This window comes from Lepisma saccharinum, chromosome 2, assembly GCF_977018435.1.
Source record: "Lepisma saccharinum chromosome 2, izLepSacc3.1, whole genome shotgun sequence".
NCBI lineage: Eukaryota > Metazoa > Arthropoda > Insecta > Zygentoma > Lepismatidae > Lepisma > Lepisma saccharinum.
This window is the reverse complement of record NC_139230.1, coordinates 122,630,574-122,653,374: the sequence shown is the minus strand read 5'-3', so window position 1 is coordinate 122,653,374 and position 22,801 is coordinate 122,630,574. Positions and strand designations below refer to the sequence as shown.

General features: G+C 35.7%; 1 protein-coding gene across 1 annotated transcript in view; it reads left to right on the top strand.

Annotated features, from left to right (window-relative positions):
- Positions 1–5,761: 5,761 nt before the first annotated feature.
- LOC145984484 (uncharacterized) overlaps positions 5,762–22,801 on the top strand; it is a 61,437-nt gene continuing 44,397 nt past the window's right edge. The window contains exon 1 of the mRNA XM_083118141.1: positions 5,762–5,801. Coding sequence (XP_082974267.1) covers positions 5,789–5,801 — 13 coding nt within the window. The 5' untranslated portion in view covers positions 5,762–5,788. The remainder of the gene's footprint in view (positions 5,802–22,801) is intronic.

The following is a 22,801-nucleotide window of genomic DNA, read 5'->3' as shown; positions in this document are numbered from 1 at the left end:
GTTTAGGCTTTTCTACAAGGTTGCAATATGATGAATATACCTTCAATGCGTACGCTTCTAATGATAAACCAGAAGATGTGTTGTATTTACGAGAACGCAAAACTGCCAGTTGGCTTTCTAACAAATCATTCGAAGCAAATTGTTCAAGAAACTTGCACACAAAATCATCATATGATGAGAAATTCCGTCTTTCACTATTGGACCAATACGCTGCAGTATTGTAGAAACATTTGTGAATAACTTGCAGGCGATATTGAGAAGATACACCAATCAAATTTAACATTGTTGTCAGCTGGTCTATAAACTCCCTAGCTGATTGTTTCGAGACGTCACCTCCAAAACGTGGTAACTGGCTTAGCTCATTTACACGAATAACTTTACCCGGGCATTCGCCAAATTGGTTTCTTGCAGAAATATTTGTATTACATTCTGCACGCGCAGGTTTACAAAAGTGGTTTGATTCAAAATTTGGAGACTCAGAATTCTTAGAAGCAATGTGAATTGGATCATTCAAAATGTCATTTCTGGGAATGTAATTTTGATTACAAAACATCGGACTCATTGAAGTTGTAGCATTTGTATTACCAGCTACAGTATATAATGGCTTCTCACATGAAGGTGTATGCTGAAAATACATTTGTGAAATTGGATCATTTGAATAAGCTTTTGTTGTACAACACTGAGTTTCATTATGAAAACTGGCATTCAGAGGACTTCCATAACCATAATGGTTAGTAGAAGAGGGTTCATTGTAATGCACTCTATATGCATTCTCCGAAAGTGTGAAGTGGCCAACGGATGTGTAGTGAAATGAGCAGGTGATTCGTTACGTGATGGAGGATCCCACAAATAAGATGTATTGGAAAGCCTATAGGTAAAATCGGTTCCAAAAGAAGTAGCGTTCTGACCTGATTTACGTTTAGTAATTACAGGTACATCAATATCAGATGAATCATAACCCGAAGAACCAACACCACGTTTGTCACTAGCCCGAAATTTAACATTTCGTGACCTTCGATTTGAGTTTGCATTATTTGTTTGACAAGCCACATGCTCAGTTTGTTTACTATTTCCATCCTCTTCGCTCAGTTCTCGTCTTCCATTGAAAGTTTCGTTAGCAACACTGTTGCTGATGGCATTGCCTTGCTCCAAAGAAATAACCCTATCTCTAAGGTCATTTACCAAGGTTTCAGAGCTACCTTCATTCTATCTAATTCCGCATTTAATGTTTCAAACCTAACCTCATGTTGAGTAAATTTCTCCATAATTTCCTCATTGCAGACTTCCAACCTTGCCAACTTTCCGTCATGACTCTTCATTTGTTCTTGAATAACTGAAACTTCGACATGCATTGTACTAATACCTTCATCCAATTTACACCTCAACTCACTGCTAACATTTTGACAAGTTTGGGCAACATCTTGTAACGAATGTTCAATATGATCAAGCCGGCCGTTAAACCTAACATTATGCTGCTGTAATTCATTTCGAATGGCTTGAAACTTCTCTTCCAGATTTTCATTATTTTGTTGTAATTCCCTTTGTAATATTTCATTATTTTGTTGCATATCCTTTTGCAACTCCTTTTGTAACATTTCATTATTTTGTTGCATATCCTTTTGCAACTCCTTTTGTAACATTTCATTATTTTGTTGCATATCCTTTTGCAAATCCTTTTGCAACTCCTTTTTTAACATTTCATTATTTTGTTGCATATCCTTTTGCAACTCCTTTTGCAACATTTCATTATTTTGTTGCAATTCACAGCGAATGTTCTGTTGCAACTTTTCTTGAAGATTTTCATTATTTTGCTGCAAACTTTGGGTAACCGTAACTTGAAATGCAGCAATAATCTTGTCCAAGTTTGGATTCACTGTACTTGTATAAGATTTTAACAAAAAAGGATCAAAATCTGGTTTACAAGATTTACAAAAATAGCTTTCATTTGAAGAACTAAATATTACCCAGTGCATTACAGTCAAACCTCTGCACTCCAAATGTTCCCATTTATTACAGCTATTGCACTTCACAAGACGAGAATCTGCTTCAATGATACTGCAACAAATAATATTCTTCATTGGGTCAGCATTTTCTTCAATAGTTTCATTTTCCCTGAAACTATCGACGACATCGGATCTTAAGAAAACTCCCGTTCTTAAGTTGTAAGAATGTTGTTTCCGATCCATTATTTAAAGTAACCAGAAGATAACTTCCACACTATATATTCACGAATCCTGGCTGAAGGTCGCCATAATTGTTGCTGTTAGTTTTGTATTAGCAACTAGTAAAAATATATTATTTGTTTTATGAAAGAAAATACAGAAATCTACTTACGAATTGGTATATATTACACTATATCCCATAATACATAATTAGAACAGTAACAGTGATAATGAAATGTCTTTCTTCTTATCAAAGATTTTTATCATTAATACAACTTAATTGTGAATGTTATAAAAAGATGACAGTCACAACTTGAACATTGCAATGGCCTTGCCCTAAGGGATGTTTTATAATGGAAAATATTACGTAAGATAGCTTGTACTTCTTTAATTTTCGATCGAAAGGCGTCTACCGTACTATAAAAATTTGGGGGCTACAGGGAGCTTAGATATGTTGTTGGGGTTTCATCCCCCCTAACCTCCTTGTAGCTTCGTCCCTGGCTGTATGTATTTCGTCCAATGAGTACAAGCTAGCAAAACTGTGAATTTCAACAAGTTTGTAGATAATTCTGCAGCTGTTCATAAAAACAGACGTATTTTATTAGTTTCTTGCTGTGGTTCATTTTCCCATTTCAGCAGAAAAGTATTCACACTCTTTGCATACGGTGAGTAAATGGGGGGGAAGGGAGAAGTTGCCCCTTAATAGCCTCACTTAGAAATTTAGTGCAGAAGAATCTAATAACAGTTCTTAAACAACATTATGCTTTTATAGAAATAAAAGTAAATACTATTTTCAAACCTACGAAAGTTCCAAGTAACTACGTAAGGAAAGGGTAGTGTATTACTTCCTATGTAATTGGACTCTCCCACTAGCAAATTTCTTATTAATACCTCCACATATTTTATTCTTTAGTTGTATTATCTGTATGTGTCTGAAGAATAAATTGCCCATATATTGCACATGAATAAATTATGTGTAGTTCTTTTGAATTTGCGGTACTAAACCACGTTTATACGTACAATAGTCTTTGAACGGCAGAGATGGAAAATAAAGCGCCAGCAGAGAACAATGGTGCCACTGAAGTTGAAATTCATCTAATAAAGTGATTTTAGGTGCGTCGGGACACACACGACCCTGTTTTGTTCCCATCAATGTAATAAAAACAGCGAGATGGAATGAAGGCTTTATTTCGTCAGCTGAACTCTTATCAAGGCCCTTGCTCCCCATAATCGGAGGATCTGAGCACGTCTAAAATTCCTTATACAGAAATAGTGTTATTTGTCGTATATCCAGAAAGTTGATTGATTTGCTTTATTTTACTTCGCTTTTTGTGCCACTTTTGGCCAATTTGCGAAGAAGGGAATAAGTGATGATATGATGAAATTGATGAATGGACACTCACAAACATCCGTGGCCAAGCCGGAATTCGAACCTGGGACCCCTGGCGTCGTAGCGCGATGTGCTAACCACTCCCCCACGGTGGCCGGCCCAAGAAAGTTGAAAGTGAATGAAATTTTTATGGTGTGTTTTGTATGGTCATTTTCAATAGTACGTCTGTCATATTATTCAACTAAATAATGTCTTTGGAAAAGAAAAAACAACATATAATTAATGTATTTTATTTTACATAAGACCTATGCCTAAAAGTATTTTTGTATATGATGACACAGAACTATCTTATGTTGTGACTTCTTTGGGTCTGACTGTAATATATATATATATATATATATATATATATATATATATATATATTTATATATATATATATATATATATGTTATTGGTGATAAAATAACGCATTAAAGTATTAAGTGAATATATTTTATCCCCCTACTTACAAATCCTGAAAGGAGCCAAATTCGAAATTAAGTTGAACGGACGTTCAAAATGTTTAAAAATAGCACTATTTCCATAACAGATCATCAAGTATTTTTTACCATTGACCCTCAGAAATATCTCAAACTGACAATGAACGTTCATTGAACATATTTATGATCGACAGCTAAAAAGTCATTCATTTGCGTGGCTGGTTGATAATCCACCCCCAGATAGAATTTACACAATATTTACCTAAAAACTTTGAGTAAAGTCACCTTCCCCCTAAGAAAATCCCTTGGTAATGGACTTTCGTGTTCTCACAAAAAAAAGTTATAATTTGGCACAATTTTTCTTTTGCAGGCAAACCTTTTGTAAAGGTGTACTTGAGTCTGTGCAACTAGCCCTTCCCATTTGTGAACAATATACTGGGGAAATCCCCCGTTCTTCGCTGTTGTCATTGCACTACAACCCCATCGTGATTTAGTATTAGAATATAGCGTAGTGAAGAACTGTTTACAAGCATCGCCCAAACCATTGATTCTCCCCCAAAACCTTTCCCTGCATTCTTTTTTCTTTTCCTAGCTCTCAGCATGCGGTTTTCTTGGAAAACTGGCCGATTGTGAAAGAAAAAAGGGCCGTGGAGGAGTGTGGAGGGGGGGCGGGGTTGAGCGCAAGCGGTACAGAGGGGGAAACGGCTAGCGCGACCAGCTTAGAAAAGTCGAAGTTAAAATTTACATACATTGCTCTGTACGTCGACAAACTACAGACATTCTAAAGAAAATTATGTAAGATCAGTTTCATTTCTTTGCTGTAGAAGAACAGTTGAAGCTTTCTTGCGCTTTAAAATGTTGATTTAAGTTATTACATACAATTGGCGAGCAAGTGAATTTTACGAAATTGAGATCAGGAAAACTACGTAATAAATAATATATTTAAAAAAAGGCTGCGCGACATAACTAACTTCATATTTGATCTTTAACTCAGTAAAATTTAAATGCCACACACTTAACTGTTCGAGCACAGAAGTTCGACGCAAGAACCTATTAACTATTAGCTCAAATTAATGCTTTTAATAAACATTACTGATACAAAGTTATTGAGGATGCGTATTGCACATTGAATTTTAAAAATCCCGCTTGGGCGAGCTAACTACCATTCACGATTTCCACCTGTTTACATTTTAAAAATGTAAGAAAACTTCAAAAGACCTTTGTCCAATGTATTTTACATTATTTTGTTTTGTAAATATTGTAATATTAACTATTATTAATTGTAATATAGCGTTCCGTTTCGTAAAAACTGATTCTATGTTCTATTGTGTATCAGTACATAATATGGTATATTTTATGCAATAATGCCTGTTTATTCACAAATGTATAATCGCCCTGCATTTGGGCATATTTTTAAGAGGTGAACCTATATTTGCATGCGTTTATTCTTTTGAAAATAATTTCCCCGTCGAATATTTTATTTCTGCCCCATTGTTTATGAAGAAAGTAACATTATAAACAACGACGATATGATTTTGTTTGGGCATGCAGAATGTTTTGGCTTTGATGTTCATTTTTCATCGTTATCAATATTCTCATTTGTAACAACGTAGCATTCTACTGATATCGCAATATGAGAATAAACAATGTGCGGAAGGCTCGAGAAGGAATCTACCTCGTGACGTATGTGCCATTCCATGTTATTGTTTGTTGTTGTGTGGTGGAATAAGCTTATCTTGGTTTAGCTTCGTGCAGGCAAGACGTGCGACAGAGGTGGCGGATGCAGCTCTTCATTCTCTACGTGCAAAGCAGGCGGAATGGACTCTAAAGGTAAGTATATGTGATTGGTTTATTTAATTCTTATTTGTCTCGTGTCTTACACAATTCAACTTATCAATTAACGGCACTTTTTTTCAGAGGTATTTTATTTTGTGTGATTTTTTATGTTGTGCTCTTTCACCTACGTATGTGATAATTTGTGAGAGTGGATGTAACCAGAAATGTGTAAGAAGGCGTTTTATCAAATCTATTATACACTTCAATATAACATTGTAAATTGAATATTGGGGTGTGATTGCCTGTAATTACAAAAATTATATTGCTTGCTGAGGTGCGACGATGAACAGACTTAAGAGTGCCCGCTCGTTTGTCACCCTCTGATATGGCGTATGTATCTGTACTAGGAATGGACAAAAGCGTCCGGATTCCGAAAAACTTAAAATCCAGATTCAGAAAATTTATTTTCCGGATTTCAGAGACAACTTGGATTTCGGAGGGGACCGAATTTCGAAGAGAATCCAAATTTTGGAGTGAAAACGAATTTCTGAGGGAAAACGGATTTCGGAGGCAAAACAGGTTTTGGATGCAAAATGGATTTCGGAGGAAAAATGGATTTTGGAGGCAATACGGGTATTCTTAATTCTTAGGGGAAACGAATTTGGGAAGAAAAGCAGAGCTCGGAGGCAGAACGGATTTCGGAAGCACAACTGACTTCATGGACAAACCGGAATTTTTGATGGAAAACGGATTTCGTAGACAAAGCGGATTTAGAAGGAAAACGCATTTCGGAGGCAATTAGGATTTTGAAAGCAAGGTAGATTTCGGAGGCATAGCGGATTTCGAAAGCGAAACGGATGTCGGAGGGAAAACGAATTTCGGAGGCAATCAGGATTTATAATAATTTTTGCCACATTCTTTCAGGTCAAATTTGTTAATGAAGTTCTTAATTCAGTGGCGTAGTGACCGCCCCGCACTGCGGAGTGGGGGGCACGATGTTTAGGGGGCTCGCAATGTTCTCTCTGTGCTCCTGAAATATTATATAATTCCAGAAATTCAACAGATAGTGTCGCTTATATACATATATATATAAAATCGATTTTGGAAACAGTTGTGGGTCAACAATGGCCGGAGGCCTGCACTAGAAATAGTTCCTAAAATGTCATGCTACCTGCCCAACACCCTCCTGACAGGCATTCTAAACCCGCCAGGTACCCGAACTACTGAGATACCTAACAAGCCTGAGCAGGGGTGCTCATCCCCCCAAAACCAATGGCACAACTCCCCTAAAAGCCAATGAACCCCCTCCCCCCAAGTTCATGTCATAATCCCCATAAAGTATTTAATTAGGACAGTGTTTCCGAATATATAGTTTTAATGAACACTTCACTTGATACTCCCCGTCCTGAGTTATTCCTTTTCTTCGTCTTTTAGTGGGCACTCGATGATCTGTTTTGCGTCTAGTATGAGCAAGGTTTACCATTAATAAGGGGATAGATGAATTGCCACATCCACATCAAACTACATGGTATTGATATAAATATAACTCTAACATATTTAACGTCATAGAATGCATTATCATTTCTAATCTGCTTAAATTTATATGAAATAACAATGTGCGAATTCTGTTAAGAGAAAATATAGCCTACTGCACATTTGGAAATACAATAGGTAATTGAAGACTAAAATTGGTAAACGCTGTAAGTGCCACAATAATTCAAACACCGTTTTACCCCTTAAACTGTAAAATGTGCCATGCTTTATAATGTGGTAAACGTGAAATGTGGCTGGTAATCCTCTAAGTAGTTCAAACGGCGTGTAAAGAGTTCACTAGTGTGAACGTTCTTACGGGCTGATGTGCGGAACGATGCGATTTCCCAACACTTTCGCTTTTGGCACTTACAATGTTTACCACTTTTATTCCTCAATTATAATTACATAAATTTTAGTAAAGATATGTATTGACTGTACTATTTATTTCTTGTGTTCATTCATTAAAACATGTACAAGTGTTTTCCTAGCAAGAACTAAAAACTTAATATTTTGTTGAAAGAAACCAATTGATCGTATAGGCTATATTGAACCACAGCTTACACAGTACACTTTTTATGACGATATAAGAAATCTTAAGTTCTCAGAGTATCACGTGAATGGCAAGCCATATTACTCGTTTTGCTTTGTTTTTTGATTACTCATTGAAAAAGAATATCAGAAGTAGAACGTTTGTGTGTTTTCAAATTAATGTTTATTTACAAGACATCATAGATTCTAAAACAAACTTTAGTATAAAGATCTTAAAAGAAGCTTCTTTCTCTGAATACTGGACCTTGCTAATTTATCTTTTATTTCTTCATTTGGAATTTGTGCAAGAATGCCACTCTCACTACACAAAACAAGTAAACTTGACAATAATGAATCAACCAAGCTGGAACGCAACCTACTTTTAATAACCTTTAATCGAACATCACCCCAAGACTGTGGATACATTACCTCCCCAAAATCGTTCCTCATAACCCCCCCCCCCACAATAGTTTGGATGAATAAGTAATAATTTGTTTATTTGAATTCAATACTATGTTAAACTGTCCATATATTTTTAATAGTTCAGGTTTCGAAATAACGGAAAGATGACACATTGATTGGTTAAGTGTAATAAGTTAAATTATATAAATATGCATTTAAACAGTGTTTGTGAATGGAGAATAAGATTTATGAGATTTATTAAACCCACATTTTGAGTATTTAACAGAAATTGTTATACATCTTAAGATAGAAAATTCAACTTGGGCAAACCAAATAACAAATAACGTGTGACCGATTCAATTAATGTTTCACGAGACATTACAGAACCTTAGCTAGAAATCCCTAAGCTAATGGCGAGAATTTAATACGGTTCCTCCATCAAGGAATTCTCGCCCTCTGCTTGGGGTAAATATAATTATTGTAGCAATCCATAGCAATAATTACGTGGATTCTATCTTCAGTGCAGATGTCACTTGTTAAAGAGAAAATGTCCTGAGACAAGATGTTAGAAATGCTATGGAATTTGATGTTATTTTATTTTATTTTTCTGTTTTATCGGGTAACCTGCAAGGTACACTTAGTACAATTATTACAGCATACAAGGAATCAATACTACAATAATACGGCTAATAGAAGTACGTCATTCAAATGATACACCTGATTTAAATTGAGCAGAATACCAACACTATAAGCATTATATTTTAAGAATTGATGTTATGAATCCACATCGAGAATGTAGTTCATGTCTTGTAATGCAACTATAGTATAAAACTTTACTTCGCAACATAAAGCTGCGAGCGAAGCGAGCAAGAACATTTTTATATCCATTTCTTTGAAGTCTTTCAAGAATATTAATTTCATGGGATGTCAATGCTTTCTTATGAACCTACGGTATTTATTCTTATCCAGCTTCTCTTTTCGTTCGGCGCCAAAATCGTGTGGATACTATATCGCTAAATATAATATTCGAACCCTCCCCCACTACAGAAATCCATTGACAATCTAAGATTTAACACTTTATCAAGAGCTTTATCTCCCCCTTAAATTTAATACTTAATCCTCCCACCAAGATTTCCGCGCCAATTTTAGACTTACTGTTTATGTTGAAGAGTGGATGTTGCCTCCTCCAGATCAAATAATTCTCAGTCACCAGAATTTTCGAAACAGTCGAGACAATAATAATATACAAGAATTGGATATCCCCTCAATTTAACGCTCAATCCCCCCAACTAACATACATACCCTCTCAAATCTAAGATTTAGCACTGATATTCAAGAGTTGGATATTGTCCCCCCCAAACGTTTAATGTCACTTCCCCAGAATCCACGTGTCAATATGTAAGAGTTGGATATTTACCTCCATCCCCTCCCGATAATACATATTACCCTTTACAATTCCCTTGGAAGTTGACAAATTGCTATTTAAATAGCAGCAATGGTAACTTTTGTCCAATGCTATATTGTTCGCGTCAAATTTCCATCATAAAAATCCCCTCCTAAATTGGGTTGACCTAACGGACATCCACAAACCCACCTGTGAGCACCCCTGCCCCTAAGTACTTTCGTTCCTTCATCTAATGGATTAAATATAGTGCATTTAAGGTGTAAAATTTTTAGATATATTTTAGAAATATACTCGTATGTAAATGTTGAATTGTATGTTATTTGAAAGGGAAAAAAATCCCCCCCCCCAAATTTAGATGGAAGAGCATAGTCCCCCTTGTGGACACCCCTGATCCTGAGTGTGTTCTTGCAATCAAATGTATGTCACTCCCACGGCTTGACGTAGTTGCTTAACGTAGAATCTGTAGTGTTGCCAACTGCAGTGGATTACCACTACATTGAATACGAACTCCAACCTCCGTAAACCACATCGCGCATGAGATTTATAAATGGTGCTACTTTGCTCCGTTTTCACACACGTACTTTAAGTAGGTTTTCTATAGTACTCTGGGCTCCTCAAGTACTTCTTTACCCTCTCACGGCCAAACCGAGCCTCTGGTAAACGAAAAGCAGCGGTTAAGGTCAGTGGCGTCTCCTGACCCTGAACTTCAGGCGTTGGCAAAGAAGGAATGTTAACCCCTCCCCCTCTCATTTCTGTGAACCAATATTACAAATTTTCTCCGTACCTTTTTGGTGTAATTTTATAAATATTTAGAAAAACATTAAATTACATAAATTATTTTAAATGAAGTAAATACTTCATTTAAAGTATTAATATATTTGAAGGGTAAGGAGAAAATTAATATACTATGTTCAATACTTCGCCATACAATTAATTTTTAAAGCACGAGTTTGCAACCAGAGGGGTTGGTGGAACTCCTACCTATCACCCCTCAAAAAACACCGCGGACTTAAGAATGACCCGTTCATTGAAAAATCGCTAAAATGCACATTTCCGGTTTTTCCCCTTACCCTTCATTTATCCTTCCAAAAAGTAAATTTTGAAAAATCAACTGCTCATTACTTATAGTTACTTGGATTCCAGTCTATTCTTCTTTCTTTAGAGAGAAATTCGCTGATCACCGCCTCATAAAATTTCGATTTATCCCCTTCTCGCAGCTTAGAAAGTAATTCTTTCTGGATGGAGATAAGACTTAAATTCGTCATCCGGTTCTCAGTTTGAGTAGAGCGGCAGAATGTGTGGATCCTCTTCAGTGATGTGAACGATCTCTCGACAGATGACGTGGTGGAAGGAATTGTTGCGATCAACATTGCTAATTTATACATTTCTGTAAACTCACCCACAAGATTCGTGTCCAGTAGATAATTTACAATCTCAATTGGTGTTTTCTCTGATCTTTCAGTGGAAGCATACCAAACATAAAGTTCATTCTTCTGCAGTTTGGTTAAATTAAACACACTGCCATAAATTTCCTGCAATTTATGTACGAGATGGTGAGGAAAGTTTTCTCTTTTATTCAAGTAGCCCCATTTTGTGGGATTTAGTAAATCAAAATATTGCAATTTTTCAAATGATGCGAATCTAATTGTTATCTGGTTGCTGATATTATCAATGATTTCAAAGTAAAGCCTCCGGCAGTGGTCTTTCTGTGATTCGTTGTTCAGTCGCCTCCTTTTCATTTCAACAATCTCTTCCTCTTCTACTGCACCAGTTATAGAATTCCATAGTGTTTCGAAATTCTCACTTTTCTTTTTCAGCTGTTGTTGAAATTCAGTTATTTTATTACTGCAGTACAAAATATCAACATTTTTAGACTGCAATATACTGAATAATACGTCTGAAAAGGCAAGCAAGTTGGATAAAGCCTTTTTTAAAAATATATTTTCGAAATCCTTCAGGAAGCTAGAAAATCCTCTTGGAGTCATTGCAGTCAAATGATCGAAGTCTCCACTTTCATTAACATGCTCAAAAAACTTAAGCAGTGCTTCTCTGTTGTCATTGACTGTCCACACTAACCTAGAGGTAAAATTTCATTTGGTAGGAGCTAATGACGGGATCTTTCTGGACATGAAAGCAGAAAGTTCGTGTAACCTCTTTGGAGAATGAGGTTTAAGTGATTTAAGACCACAAAATAACACCTTAAGCTCTTTGTTACATTCTAACAATTGTTGCAGCACCAAGTTCATGACATGAACATAACAATGCATAAAAAAAGCTTTCGGATAATTTTCCAAAACTTTACTTTGAAGGCCATTCAAATGACCACTAATTACACAATATCCATCGTATGTCTGGGCAATTAATTTATCCCCACACTTATATTTATCCATTATTTCAGTCACGTGACTAAAAAGAGCTCCTGCAGTTTCATCGGCGCTCATGTCATGAAATCCAAGAAATCTTTCAATGACTTTTTTCTGTGAGGCCGAAAAAAAAAACAACACTGTTGACACCTGAGATTTTTTGCTAATGTCTGATGTTTCATCGACCATGATAGTCACAAAGTCTGTGTTTTGAATTTCATTGTAGATTTCATCTCTCAGAACATCCGAAACTGAATTTATTAAATCATTTTGAATGCCTGCCGAAGTACCGCGAAAAACTGTAGAATTTCATACATGGTCTTTTAATGAGGGATCGAACTCGGCACTTGCAATAAGGAATTCCATGTAATTGCCCTTATTTAGAGAGGCTGCATTTTCCTCATGGCTTCGGAATGGCAGTTCTTGCTTTGCTAAATAGCAGACGGCGTTAATCAACCTCTTTAATATTTCCCTGTTCTCTTTTACTTTTTCATTGTGTAGCTCTATTTCAGCTTTTCGTTGAGTATCCAAAAGAACGTCAATTCTAGTAGGGGTGGCAACAAAACTACTAAATTTAAAGAAACTATAAAGATGCAATTCAGACTCGCTGTGTTTTCTCACTGCAGTATTGAGATGATTCAAATCCGCATACCCTTGATAATTCCCAACACCTTTTTCAGTCTAGAATAATAAACATGTCCAAAAGTAAAATTTATTCAAACACATCACACCCGCAAAGCCAGTCTCAAATTTCATAGAGTTCTTTTCGAAAATGTCTCTCAAAACCTTTTCCAGCTCCACTTTTTCCCTTACCACACGTTGACATCGTGAGATTCGGACATGGTCGACCATTGTCAATCACTTGTTTCTTCTCTGAATACGAAAGCGAAGAAAATGAATTATTTAAATATTTTTGCACAACACATTCACTATTCTCCATCTTAAAATAATCACATCACTTCACACCACACGTTTAAAAAATAATGCACAACAATCACGAGCAAAACAACGCGGAACGCGGGATGAATGAAAGCCAAAGCGTTGGAAACAAATACAACGCCTTGAGAAGCTAACCATCGTGGTGGGTGGCAGGGTGCGCATGCGCGGTCATCCTATGTTTTGGCAGTGGTAAAACGTTGTATTTCCTCTCCAACGCCTTGGCAGTGCGGGGCCGATCTGCCTGCCTGACAACCACTGCGTGCTGCGCCGCGTTCGAAGACTACCGGGCTCTCGAGACTGACAATTGAAGAAAAACGCTCAAAATTGTAATTTATAAAAGTACAGATACTTTCTTCTTTATTTCATTGTCCTTTGGCCGTTGACACACGACTTACACACCCAGAGAAATCGCCACTGGTTAAGGTCTCAAGACAACCAACACTGATTGGAGCAACAGACACACTTCCTTGTCGCACTACTGTAAGGTGCACGTCCTTGACGCGGGCACTCCTGGATATCGAGAGAAAATGAAAAATAAACTTTTCTTTTTCATTCCGTTTTCTTACATTCGATGACCTGTAATAAGGAGCAAGTCAATACGGTTGCTATACTTGAGAGCGATATCGATGTCCTCGCCGTGATATGATATGTGTGAATGCCTGAGGGTGGTATGTTGTGTGTGCGCGACGGGTTGGGGTAGGGGACAGAGGGACACGCACGTGTTCATCGAAATGTAAGACATGCATGTCAAACTCTTGATCCTCACTGCTGACTTACGTGGAGGAATGTTGATTACTGGCCGCCTGAGAATAGGTGTTAATAGGAGTGTCTCTTCATCAATTTCACCATATCATCACTCGTCATAATCTTCGTGATTAGCCAAAAGTGGCAGAAAGGCGAAGACAATATTCCAAAGCAATCAATCAATCAGTCTTATTCCCAACGATCCTTTTCTCATAAGTAGCCCCAAAAAAGTCTCGACAAGAACTCCTCCCTCTTTTTCTTAAATATAACTGAGGTCTTCTAATGGCTGTTAATATATTTTTAAAAACAGAAAAAGATAGCACTAAATATTTCCCGATTACGTGCGTTTTATGAAGAGAAATTTTTAAAAAAATATCAAGCAATTAACATGTAGGGTTCCCCAATGTTGTAGTGGTAACGTCGTCCCTTGTAAACGAGGGGTTCGGTTTGGATTCCCGTTTGAAGCACATGGTGATTCGGATCCAACTTTAACCTGTAGGTCCAGTCCCGATTAGTCTCTCAGCATAAAGAAGTAGACTTAAACAACACCCAAAGAAACCAATTTAACCGCTGGAATTATTAAAATTAATATGTGGCTAAATTTGTAATTATTAAGGACATTTTAAAATTACATGTAAATAAAGTAAATAATGGATTATAATGCAACCCAATGTAAATAACTAATTTTGATTTGATTTCTTTATTTAGCGTAAAATAAACTAAATCAATTAGTCATTACCTTCTTAAGTTTGTGGAAAAGAAAAGAGCCTAAAATTTCAAACAGTCCTCCTCCGTGGCCGTGCGGTCTAAGGAGCTGTGCTTTAGACTCTCACTGCAGGACGCCATGGGTTATAGTCCGCTTGGGTTCAATTTCTGGGTTCTCGGCCTGTGTATAGGACCGGTGGGTACCCACCATAGTGAGGAAATCGGAGAGCTACGAGTGAGTAGCGTAACCCGGTTTGGGAAATCTCTTATAACGGCTGAGGGTTCGACGTGCTGACTCCGTCACCCCATTACCGGTTGAAGATCTCCACACTTCCAGGTAGGATTGTTGGAGAGAGACTGGCAGTCGGGAGATAGACCAAGGCCCTTCAAGGGCTTCCATTCTTTTAAATTCGTTTTCCGTTTGATTTGTTTTGAAGATACATTCATGTCTGTCCAAGGTTATAACCTAGGACATCCTGGTCTCGTAGTGCCTTATCCTTACCACTCCGAAGGCCGGAAAAAATATATTCGTATTGATTAGGCGAATGACATCCGACTGTAGAACATGTCGTGTAACTAGGGAGGAACTCTGAACATGTACGTACAAACCGATGGCCAAATTACGAACAGAGAAGTGCGCGCGTGTAGAGGATACATTTTTCTACCAAAATCAAAGAACCTTGATCACTTACAAACCTGCAAAATATTCCCCATTTCCACTTCCCAATTGCAGGATAAAGCCATACGTTTGGAGTTAATGAAATTTTCATCTGTCATATATGATCTCCGGCCAGATGTGAGCCTAACTACTAATTTATATGTTCGATAGCGATTCAAGAAAACAATGGTATTTACACTCTCCTGTCACTTACAACCAAACAGACAATAAACCCTGGTAACATGTTGAATATTTCTTGAAAAAGATATTTGAGATATAACTAATATTTAGGAAAATATTAAATATGACTATCCCCCACAAAATATTCGCCCCCATCTATGACTCGCCAGGTACGCCTCTCTCTCTTTATTATACTAATGACAATAACATCAATGTACTTTGAATGTAACTTGAAGCAAGCCTTTTACTTGAACTTCAACGAAGGATCATAGTATTCACTTTACGAAATAGCAATTAGGATTTTGATAAATTCAATTAAACTCGGACGTCACTATTTAAAATGTCCATATATTTTATCACTTATTGATCTACTGTCTTTTGTTTCTCGTTGATATGCTCAAAATATGTATAGAAATTTATACATCGCAATTTCACATTATCAATAATTAATTACACATCTTAATAATTCAACAACGTTTTGGAACATAACAAAATAGTAATTGATAACAACATAAATATCATAATGCATGTTAAACACAAAATTAAACAATAAATAATAAATGAAATAAATGAACATCTTTGGGTCAGTCACAATACGCACCCCTTCCGGGTGAAAATTTTCGACTTATTTAAGTTCAGTAAATATCGAGAATTTTACATTTAGTTACAAACTTGTGAACATTGCATTTTTAAATTACAACATAAATTATATTTTTTTAAACAATATTATTTCAGTTCACTATGATCTCCGTGAATCAAACTTGACTGACATATTCTTCATTTTGTTTTAGTTGCATGCATTCAGTACATTAAATGAATAAACAATATTATTGACTATGCAAATATCCAACATTTTTCATTGTAGAAGTGTCCGTAGTTACCTTAACCTAACTACATTCAAGAATTATTTAGGCAAATTTAAGCAACTCTGTTTTCCTGTCGGCTGAACAATTAAACTTCTTTACATTAGACAAATTTTGCTGATTTACAGATTTCTTCCCATCTAGAGACATAAGTTCCACATGATTGTTCTTAACATTTTTAACTAAGTAAGGACCTAACCATAAATCCAGAAATTTGTGAATTTTCTTATTAAGGAAGCTGCTCTTCTCGTGGGTTTTAACAAGAACAATATCGTTGACTGTGATTGTGATACTCCTTCCATCCTCTTTCTTCGTTTTGGTTATAGCCCTTTTCTTCATTCTGGTTTTTGCCATTAGACATTTATTTTGCCACGTCACCTTCTCCAGTTCAGATGGCCAATTAAATTTGAAATACTGTATTCTTGACATTATCATGAAGAAACAATTCATTCGGTGTAAATCCTGTAACCTCAGATACCGAACTGTTTAAAAGTCCAATAATTACACTTAAGTGTTTAAACCACTGCTGATGATTATCCTTTGTGTACAGTCTTAGTAGCCTGATTATTTCCTTATTGTATCGCTCAATTAGGTTGGCAAAAGGTGAATACACTGATGTTGTAACATGTTTTATTTCATTCGATTCTACAAAACTCTTCCACTCAGCTGATCGAAATTGAGATCCATTGTCAGACAAAATTACTTTAGAAAGTGGATAGTGATAAAATATTGCAGTTGGAACTTATTTATAATTTCCTTGGTTGTAGCTTTTCTCAAAGGGAAGGCCATTATAAATTTCGACATAACGTCCACTATTGTTATAATAAAGGTATAACCTTGTGATTTCGGTAAAGGTTCAATAAGGTCTATAGAAAGCATACTGTGAGGGGTTGTAGTATGTACATGCAAAATTCTTTATCAATTTTCAAGACTGCCTGCTTAGTCTTTGCACATGTTAAGCAGTTTCTGAGATATTCCTTAATAGTATCTTTCATTTTTGGCCAATAAAAACAATCTTTGCATTTATTATGAACCTTAAAATATCCAAAATGTCCTTGCTTATCGTGAAGTCGATGTAAAATTTTAGGTACCAACTCCCTTGGAACTACCAGTTTCCACTTATCGTTTGGAAAGTGCTTCAGAAATAGAAGACCGTCATGGAATGTGTAAATCTCTTTGGATCCTTTCGGAGTATTGCCTTCCTTTAAATGCCATATAATTTCAGAACAGCATTGATACAGACTTTGACTCTCCTTCCAAAAGTCAACTGTGTCCTCATCAACAATATCTAGATTCAAATAATTAATGTATAATTCATTGATGAGAGGAACGCCTGTAGATAAATCAGGATACCTAGTAAGAGTATCTGCAGCTTGGTTACAAGTTCCAGGTATATGATGCACGGAATAATCAAATCCTTGTAGTTTTAAGGACCATCTGTTTAGTCTCTGATTTAATGACTTCGCAGACTCCAGCCATGATAATGATTTGTGATCAGTATACAAATGAACTTTGGTTCCAGCAACATATATATAAATTTTTTCAAAAGCAAAAAGAATTGCGAAACATTCGATCTCGCGCGTACTGTAAGTCACCTCATTACCGCGAAGAACTGTGCTGGCATATTGTATAATCTTGAGATCCTCTCCTGAAGTGTCGCCATTTTGCCATAAAACCGCACCGATCCCCTTCTTCGAGCCATCTACGTTTATGTTGAAAGGTTTTGAAAAATCAGGTTGCGCTAAACCCTCGGGAGATATAACTAACTCACGTAACTTCTCAAATGCATTTAAATGCAATTCCTTCCATATTCAAGGAACATCAGATTTCAGAAGTTCACAAAGTGGCTGAGCAGTTTCTACAAATTTATTTATAAATTTTCGTCTCCAGTTGACCAAACCAAGGAATTTACGAAGAGGTCTGTTGTTATTAGGTGTCGGAAAATTTATTATTTCAGAATTCTTGCTTGGATCAACTTTAATTTGGCTTCCAGAAACTATATGGCCAAGAAAAGAAATTTCCTTACATGAAAATTTGCACTTCGAAAACTTAATTGACATATTAGCCTGCTTGAGTCTCTGAATAACAGCTTCTATATGCCGTAAATGTTCCTGCCAAGTTTTACTGAAGATCAAGAGGTCATCCAAGTAGCAAACAACATAATAATTAAATTCCCTTGTGAATATCTTATTCATTCTGTCTTGGAAAACAGAAACTGCAGATTTAATATGAAAAGGAGAATATCGAAAGAGATACTGCCTTCCACGATATGAGAAAGCAGTATAAATATATGAATCCGGGCTTAACGGGATCTGAAAATATCCACAAGATAAGTCAATAGAAGAAAAATACTGCGCTCCCAAAAAGCGTTGCAACATTTCATTGATTGGTTCCACTCTAACTTGCTGACTAATAACATGCTTATTCAAATTCCTAAAATCCACAACTGGCCTCCACAGACCCCCTTGTTTCGGGACTATGTGCAAAGGATTTAAATATGGCGAAGATTTCTGGTAAATTATGCCCCAACTTTCCCATTTGGCGAGTTCTTCTTCCAAAGGTTTTCTTCTAGAAATCGGAATGGGATATGGTGCAGTAGATACAGGTATTTCTGTGTCCAATTGTATCTTATATACCTCTACATTTCCTTGTCTTGGTCTATCGGAAAATTGGTTATGATACTTCCATAAAAGTGAAAGTAAATCTTGTTTTTGTACTTCATTTATGTCGTTAATTTCAAAAACGTTATTGTAAATATCGCTCTTAGAAGGCATGTATGCAATATCTGATACAGGCACATAATTTAACAATCCACAAGACTTCAATTTCTTTGCTTTGGATTGAGGTTCATTCTTAATCGTAGAGCTACAATATTCATCACATTTAAAGTGTAACAAATTAGAATCTTCATTATTTAATGAAGCACAAATTTCCTTACCTGAAAAACTTACTAAACGTATGTGCTGTGACCTGAGATCTACTATAGCCTTATACTTTCGTAAGAATGGAACTTCCAAAATAACATCAGCGTTAAGTTCCTTTAAAATAAAGAATTCCATAGGAAAATATTCATCATCAATTTGAAGGCTTGTCGTTTTGCAACCAGCAATCTTGCACCTTTTACTTCCAACAAATCCAGACAATCTGATATCTTCAACCTTGTCTAATCTAAGATTACCAATCAATGACGTTATTTTGCACCAAACTTCGTAATTTAAAACATTTGCTTGATATCCAGAGTCTATTATACAAGTAATAGGTAATTTACATATGAGTCCATGTATGATTGGAACTTCCGTTACAGGAATAGGAACACCATCCTCATTAAAAGTCCAGTCGGTTTTATCGTCGAACCATTCTAACAGAAAGTTTATTTCAAACGGTTTGAAAGATGAACTCGCATTATTTACAACATTAATATGATCTTCTTCACTAACACTATCATCAATTGAACGTTGACTTTTAACAGGACAGCAGAGGGACTGAGGCACTTCCTTCTGCGCAACTAATTTAAACATGCAGAATTAGGAATTTGTTGCTGTATCGATCCTTGTACTTGATCTATTCGCGAAGTAATTTGTTCACGATTTGCCATTCTTGTAGAATCAGAATTAATTTGTGATACCAAACTTGCTGCTTCAGGTTAAGAATTTAATGAATTTGAATTTGCAGGAAAACGCTGATATGGTATTGTATTATTATTAGCACTGCGATTTTCATTCATGTAATAGAATCGCGATTAATTGAGCAAATTTTCATCATTAAATTGTCCTGTAGGTGAACGAGAATTATTTTGCCTGTAATTATTTCGGAATGTCCTCCGTTTCTAGATCTGAAGCTATTATAATTGTTTCGTGCAGTAAAATTTGCATGATGTCCATAATTATTAGAGGTTCGCCTAAAATTCTTGAAATATCGACCTCGAAGATTGTTTCCATGCCGACTTTCGTAACCTTGATTGATAACAGCATTGGCATCTACCTCACTACTAGTTGGAGTCTGAGTACAAAAACACTAGTGGTCTTCGAGCGTCGAACATTAACTTACCGCACATTTAACTTGCCTCTATTTTGTTCAGAGTTCTTAAAAACCTTTGAGTAGTATAATTGTATACGTTCAAAGTCATACTTGGTACGAGGCCTATTATTTTTATTAATTTAAGCACAATGGTAAACCAATTTTGATGATGTTTTTGTCGATTTTATACTATTGCAAATCTGTGATTTTTTACCTCGTACTTGGTACGAGTGTCGAGGTCTATTGTTTTTATTAATATAACCACAGTGGAAAACCTATTTTGACGATGTTTTTGTTGATTTTATACTATTGCAACTCTGTGATTTTTCATCTCGTACTTGATTCGAGTGTCATAATTTCTTACGAGTTAAATTACGTAATATTACATAATATTGTTATCGCCCCATATTAATCTGCTTTTATTGTATTTTTATAAGGGTAAACTATTGCATCATGCTTATGCAACATGTTATTACATAACATTACGCAACATTACAATGGCACAGATGGTAACTTGTTGCATCTTGTTTATGCAAACAGGTTATTACGTAATATTATGATGACTTGTATCTGACGTGGTGTCTTCTGTTTTTTAACATGGTTTTGCGCTTAGGCTATTTAAAGAGTTTTCGCATTACAGATTAGTCTGTATTGTGAGAGTGGTTGAAAAGTACGAAGGTGTTGTTGCAGTGCTCCTTATTTTTTGATAAAAGCTAAGTTTTTTAACTTATTTTAAAGCTACATACTATTTATTATTTCAAGATTATTATTTCAAGTGTTTTTTTATAGTAATTTTGATCAGATTTAGTTTTGATGTGCTTGGATGTTATTTGTTTTCTTCGGAAAAATTCTATATAAATAACGTAGCTAAAAATTTTGTCGTAATTATTATTTTTTTATACTTAGTACAAATATTTATTTTATTTTGAAGGTGATTTAAGTGGTTTTTTCACATAGATTGAATTTTGACTTCATTGTGCGTTTTTTTGTATTTTCCCGAGAAAATTTATATATAAATACCTGAGCTGAAGAATTCTATTATAAATATAACTATTGTATTTTTAAGTTACATTCTATCAAATATTGTAATTATCTCATTGAATTTTGAGTCGATTGTGCGTCTTATTGTTATTTACTTATTTTTTTCGAATTGCGTTTTCTCTAGAAAAGCATATTAAAAAAAATGTCATCTACCAATTTCATTGAATGTGTTATTTGTGGGAAATTAATCTCCAAAATTAATATTAGCAAGCATAGGGCAAGATGTAGCGAAACAGGTTCAACAATAAATCGTTCGTTACCTACTAAGCCTTGTACTCAATGTGGAAAAATAATTAGCATTGCTAATTTAAGTAAACACATGAACATTTGCATTGCATCAACCGGACAGCCGTGCTGAATATTCATAACACTGACAATAAGTGTTTTATGTGGTGCATTTTAGCAGCACTTCACCCGGTTCATTGGATAGATAATCCGGAACGGGTTAGTCACTATAAGAAATATATTGATGAGATTGAATATTCTATGACAAGCATCGAATACCCTGTTGCTATTTCTAACATAACAAAATTTGAAGACAGGGTACGAAATGGAGAAGGAAAACGATTAGCTATAAATGTATATTCGCATACTTCAGTTAAGCATTTTGTACATCCCGTTAGGATAACTAATATTGTTGTTGACGAAGCCGTGGAAATCAATGTGCTTCTCATTGCTAACGATGATGTTCATCATTACATGCTAATTCGTTCACTCTCCCGCTTGGTCAGAAGCCAAACAACCAAGTTTCATGCACACATCGAAGTTTGTCCAAGATGTGTAACCGTATTCGACGATCTTGACCGACGTAATTACCAATATTTCAAAAATCTAAACAAAAACTTGCTGAACATAAAGTCTACTGTGGAGTCAACAGACCGGCTCGCATGTTGATGCCCAAAGCAAATGAATTCGAAGAATTTAAAATGCACAAGGCCTTGTTGGAACATCCGGCTATTATCATTGCAGACTTTGAGGCTTTTCACAAACCATTGTCTTATTGCGATCCAGATCCCGAATTTTCTTCCATAACACAGTACCAGCTTCATGATCCAAATAGTTTTGGATATGTTGTTGTTTGGCGAGATAGGACAGATAAACCATATATATATCGCGGACCAAATGTTATTGAACTCTTTTTTAAAAAGATGGTGGGGGAGGTTGAGAACATTGGCAGCTTCTTATGCTAATCGAAATCAATGCTTCCATTATCATTCTGATAAACTTCAATCTTACAATAACTTTGAAACGTGCCCGATGTGTGATCAACATTTTACGGATGAGAATCGGAAAGTATTTCACCATAATCATTTCACCGGAAACTACATTAGTGGAATCTGTAACATATGCAACCTCAAAATCCAGAAGCCTAAATTCGTACCAATATTTTTTCACAATGGATTCAATTACGACTTCCATTTTTTAATTAGGAATCTTGGATACGATATGCAAAAAATAGATATTCTTGCTCAAAACGAAGAACATTATATTTCGATAAGTAAAAAAGTTAATATTCCAGGAACGAATGAAATCCTAGAGATGAGGTTTCTAGATTCTTTTAGATTCCTATCAGCAAGTCTCGATGCTTTAACGAGTAAACTTACTGACGAACAATTTAAAATTACAAAAGCTAGTTTTCCCAACATACACGTAGAACTGATTAAACGTAAAGGCAT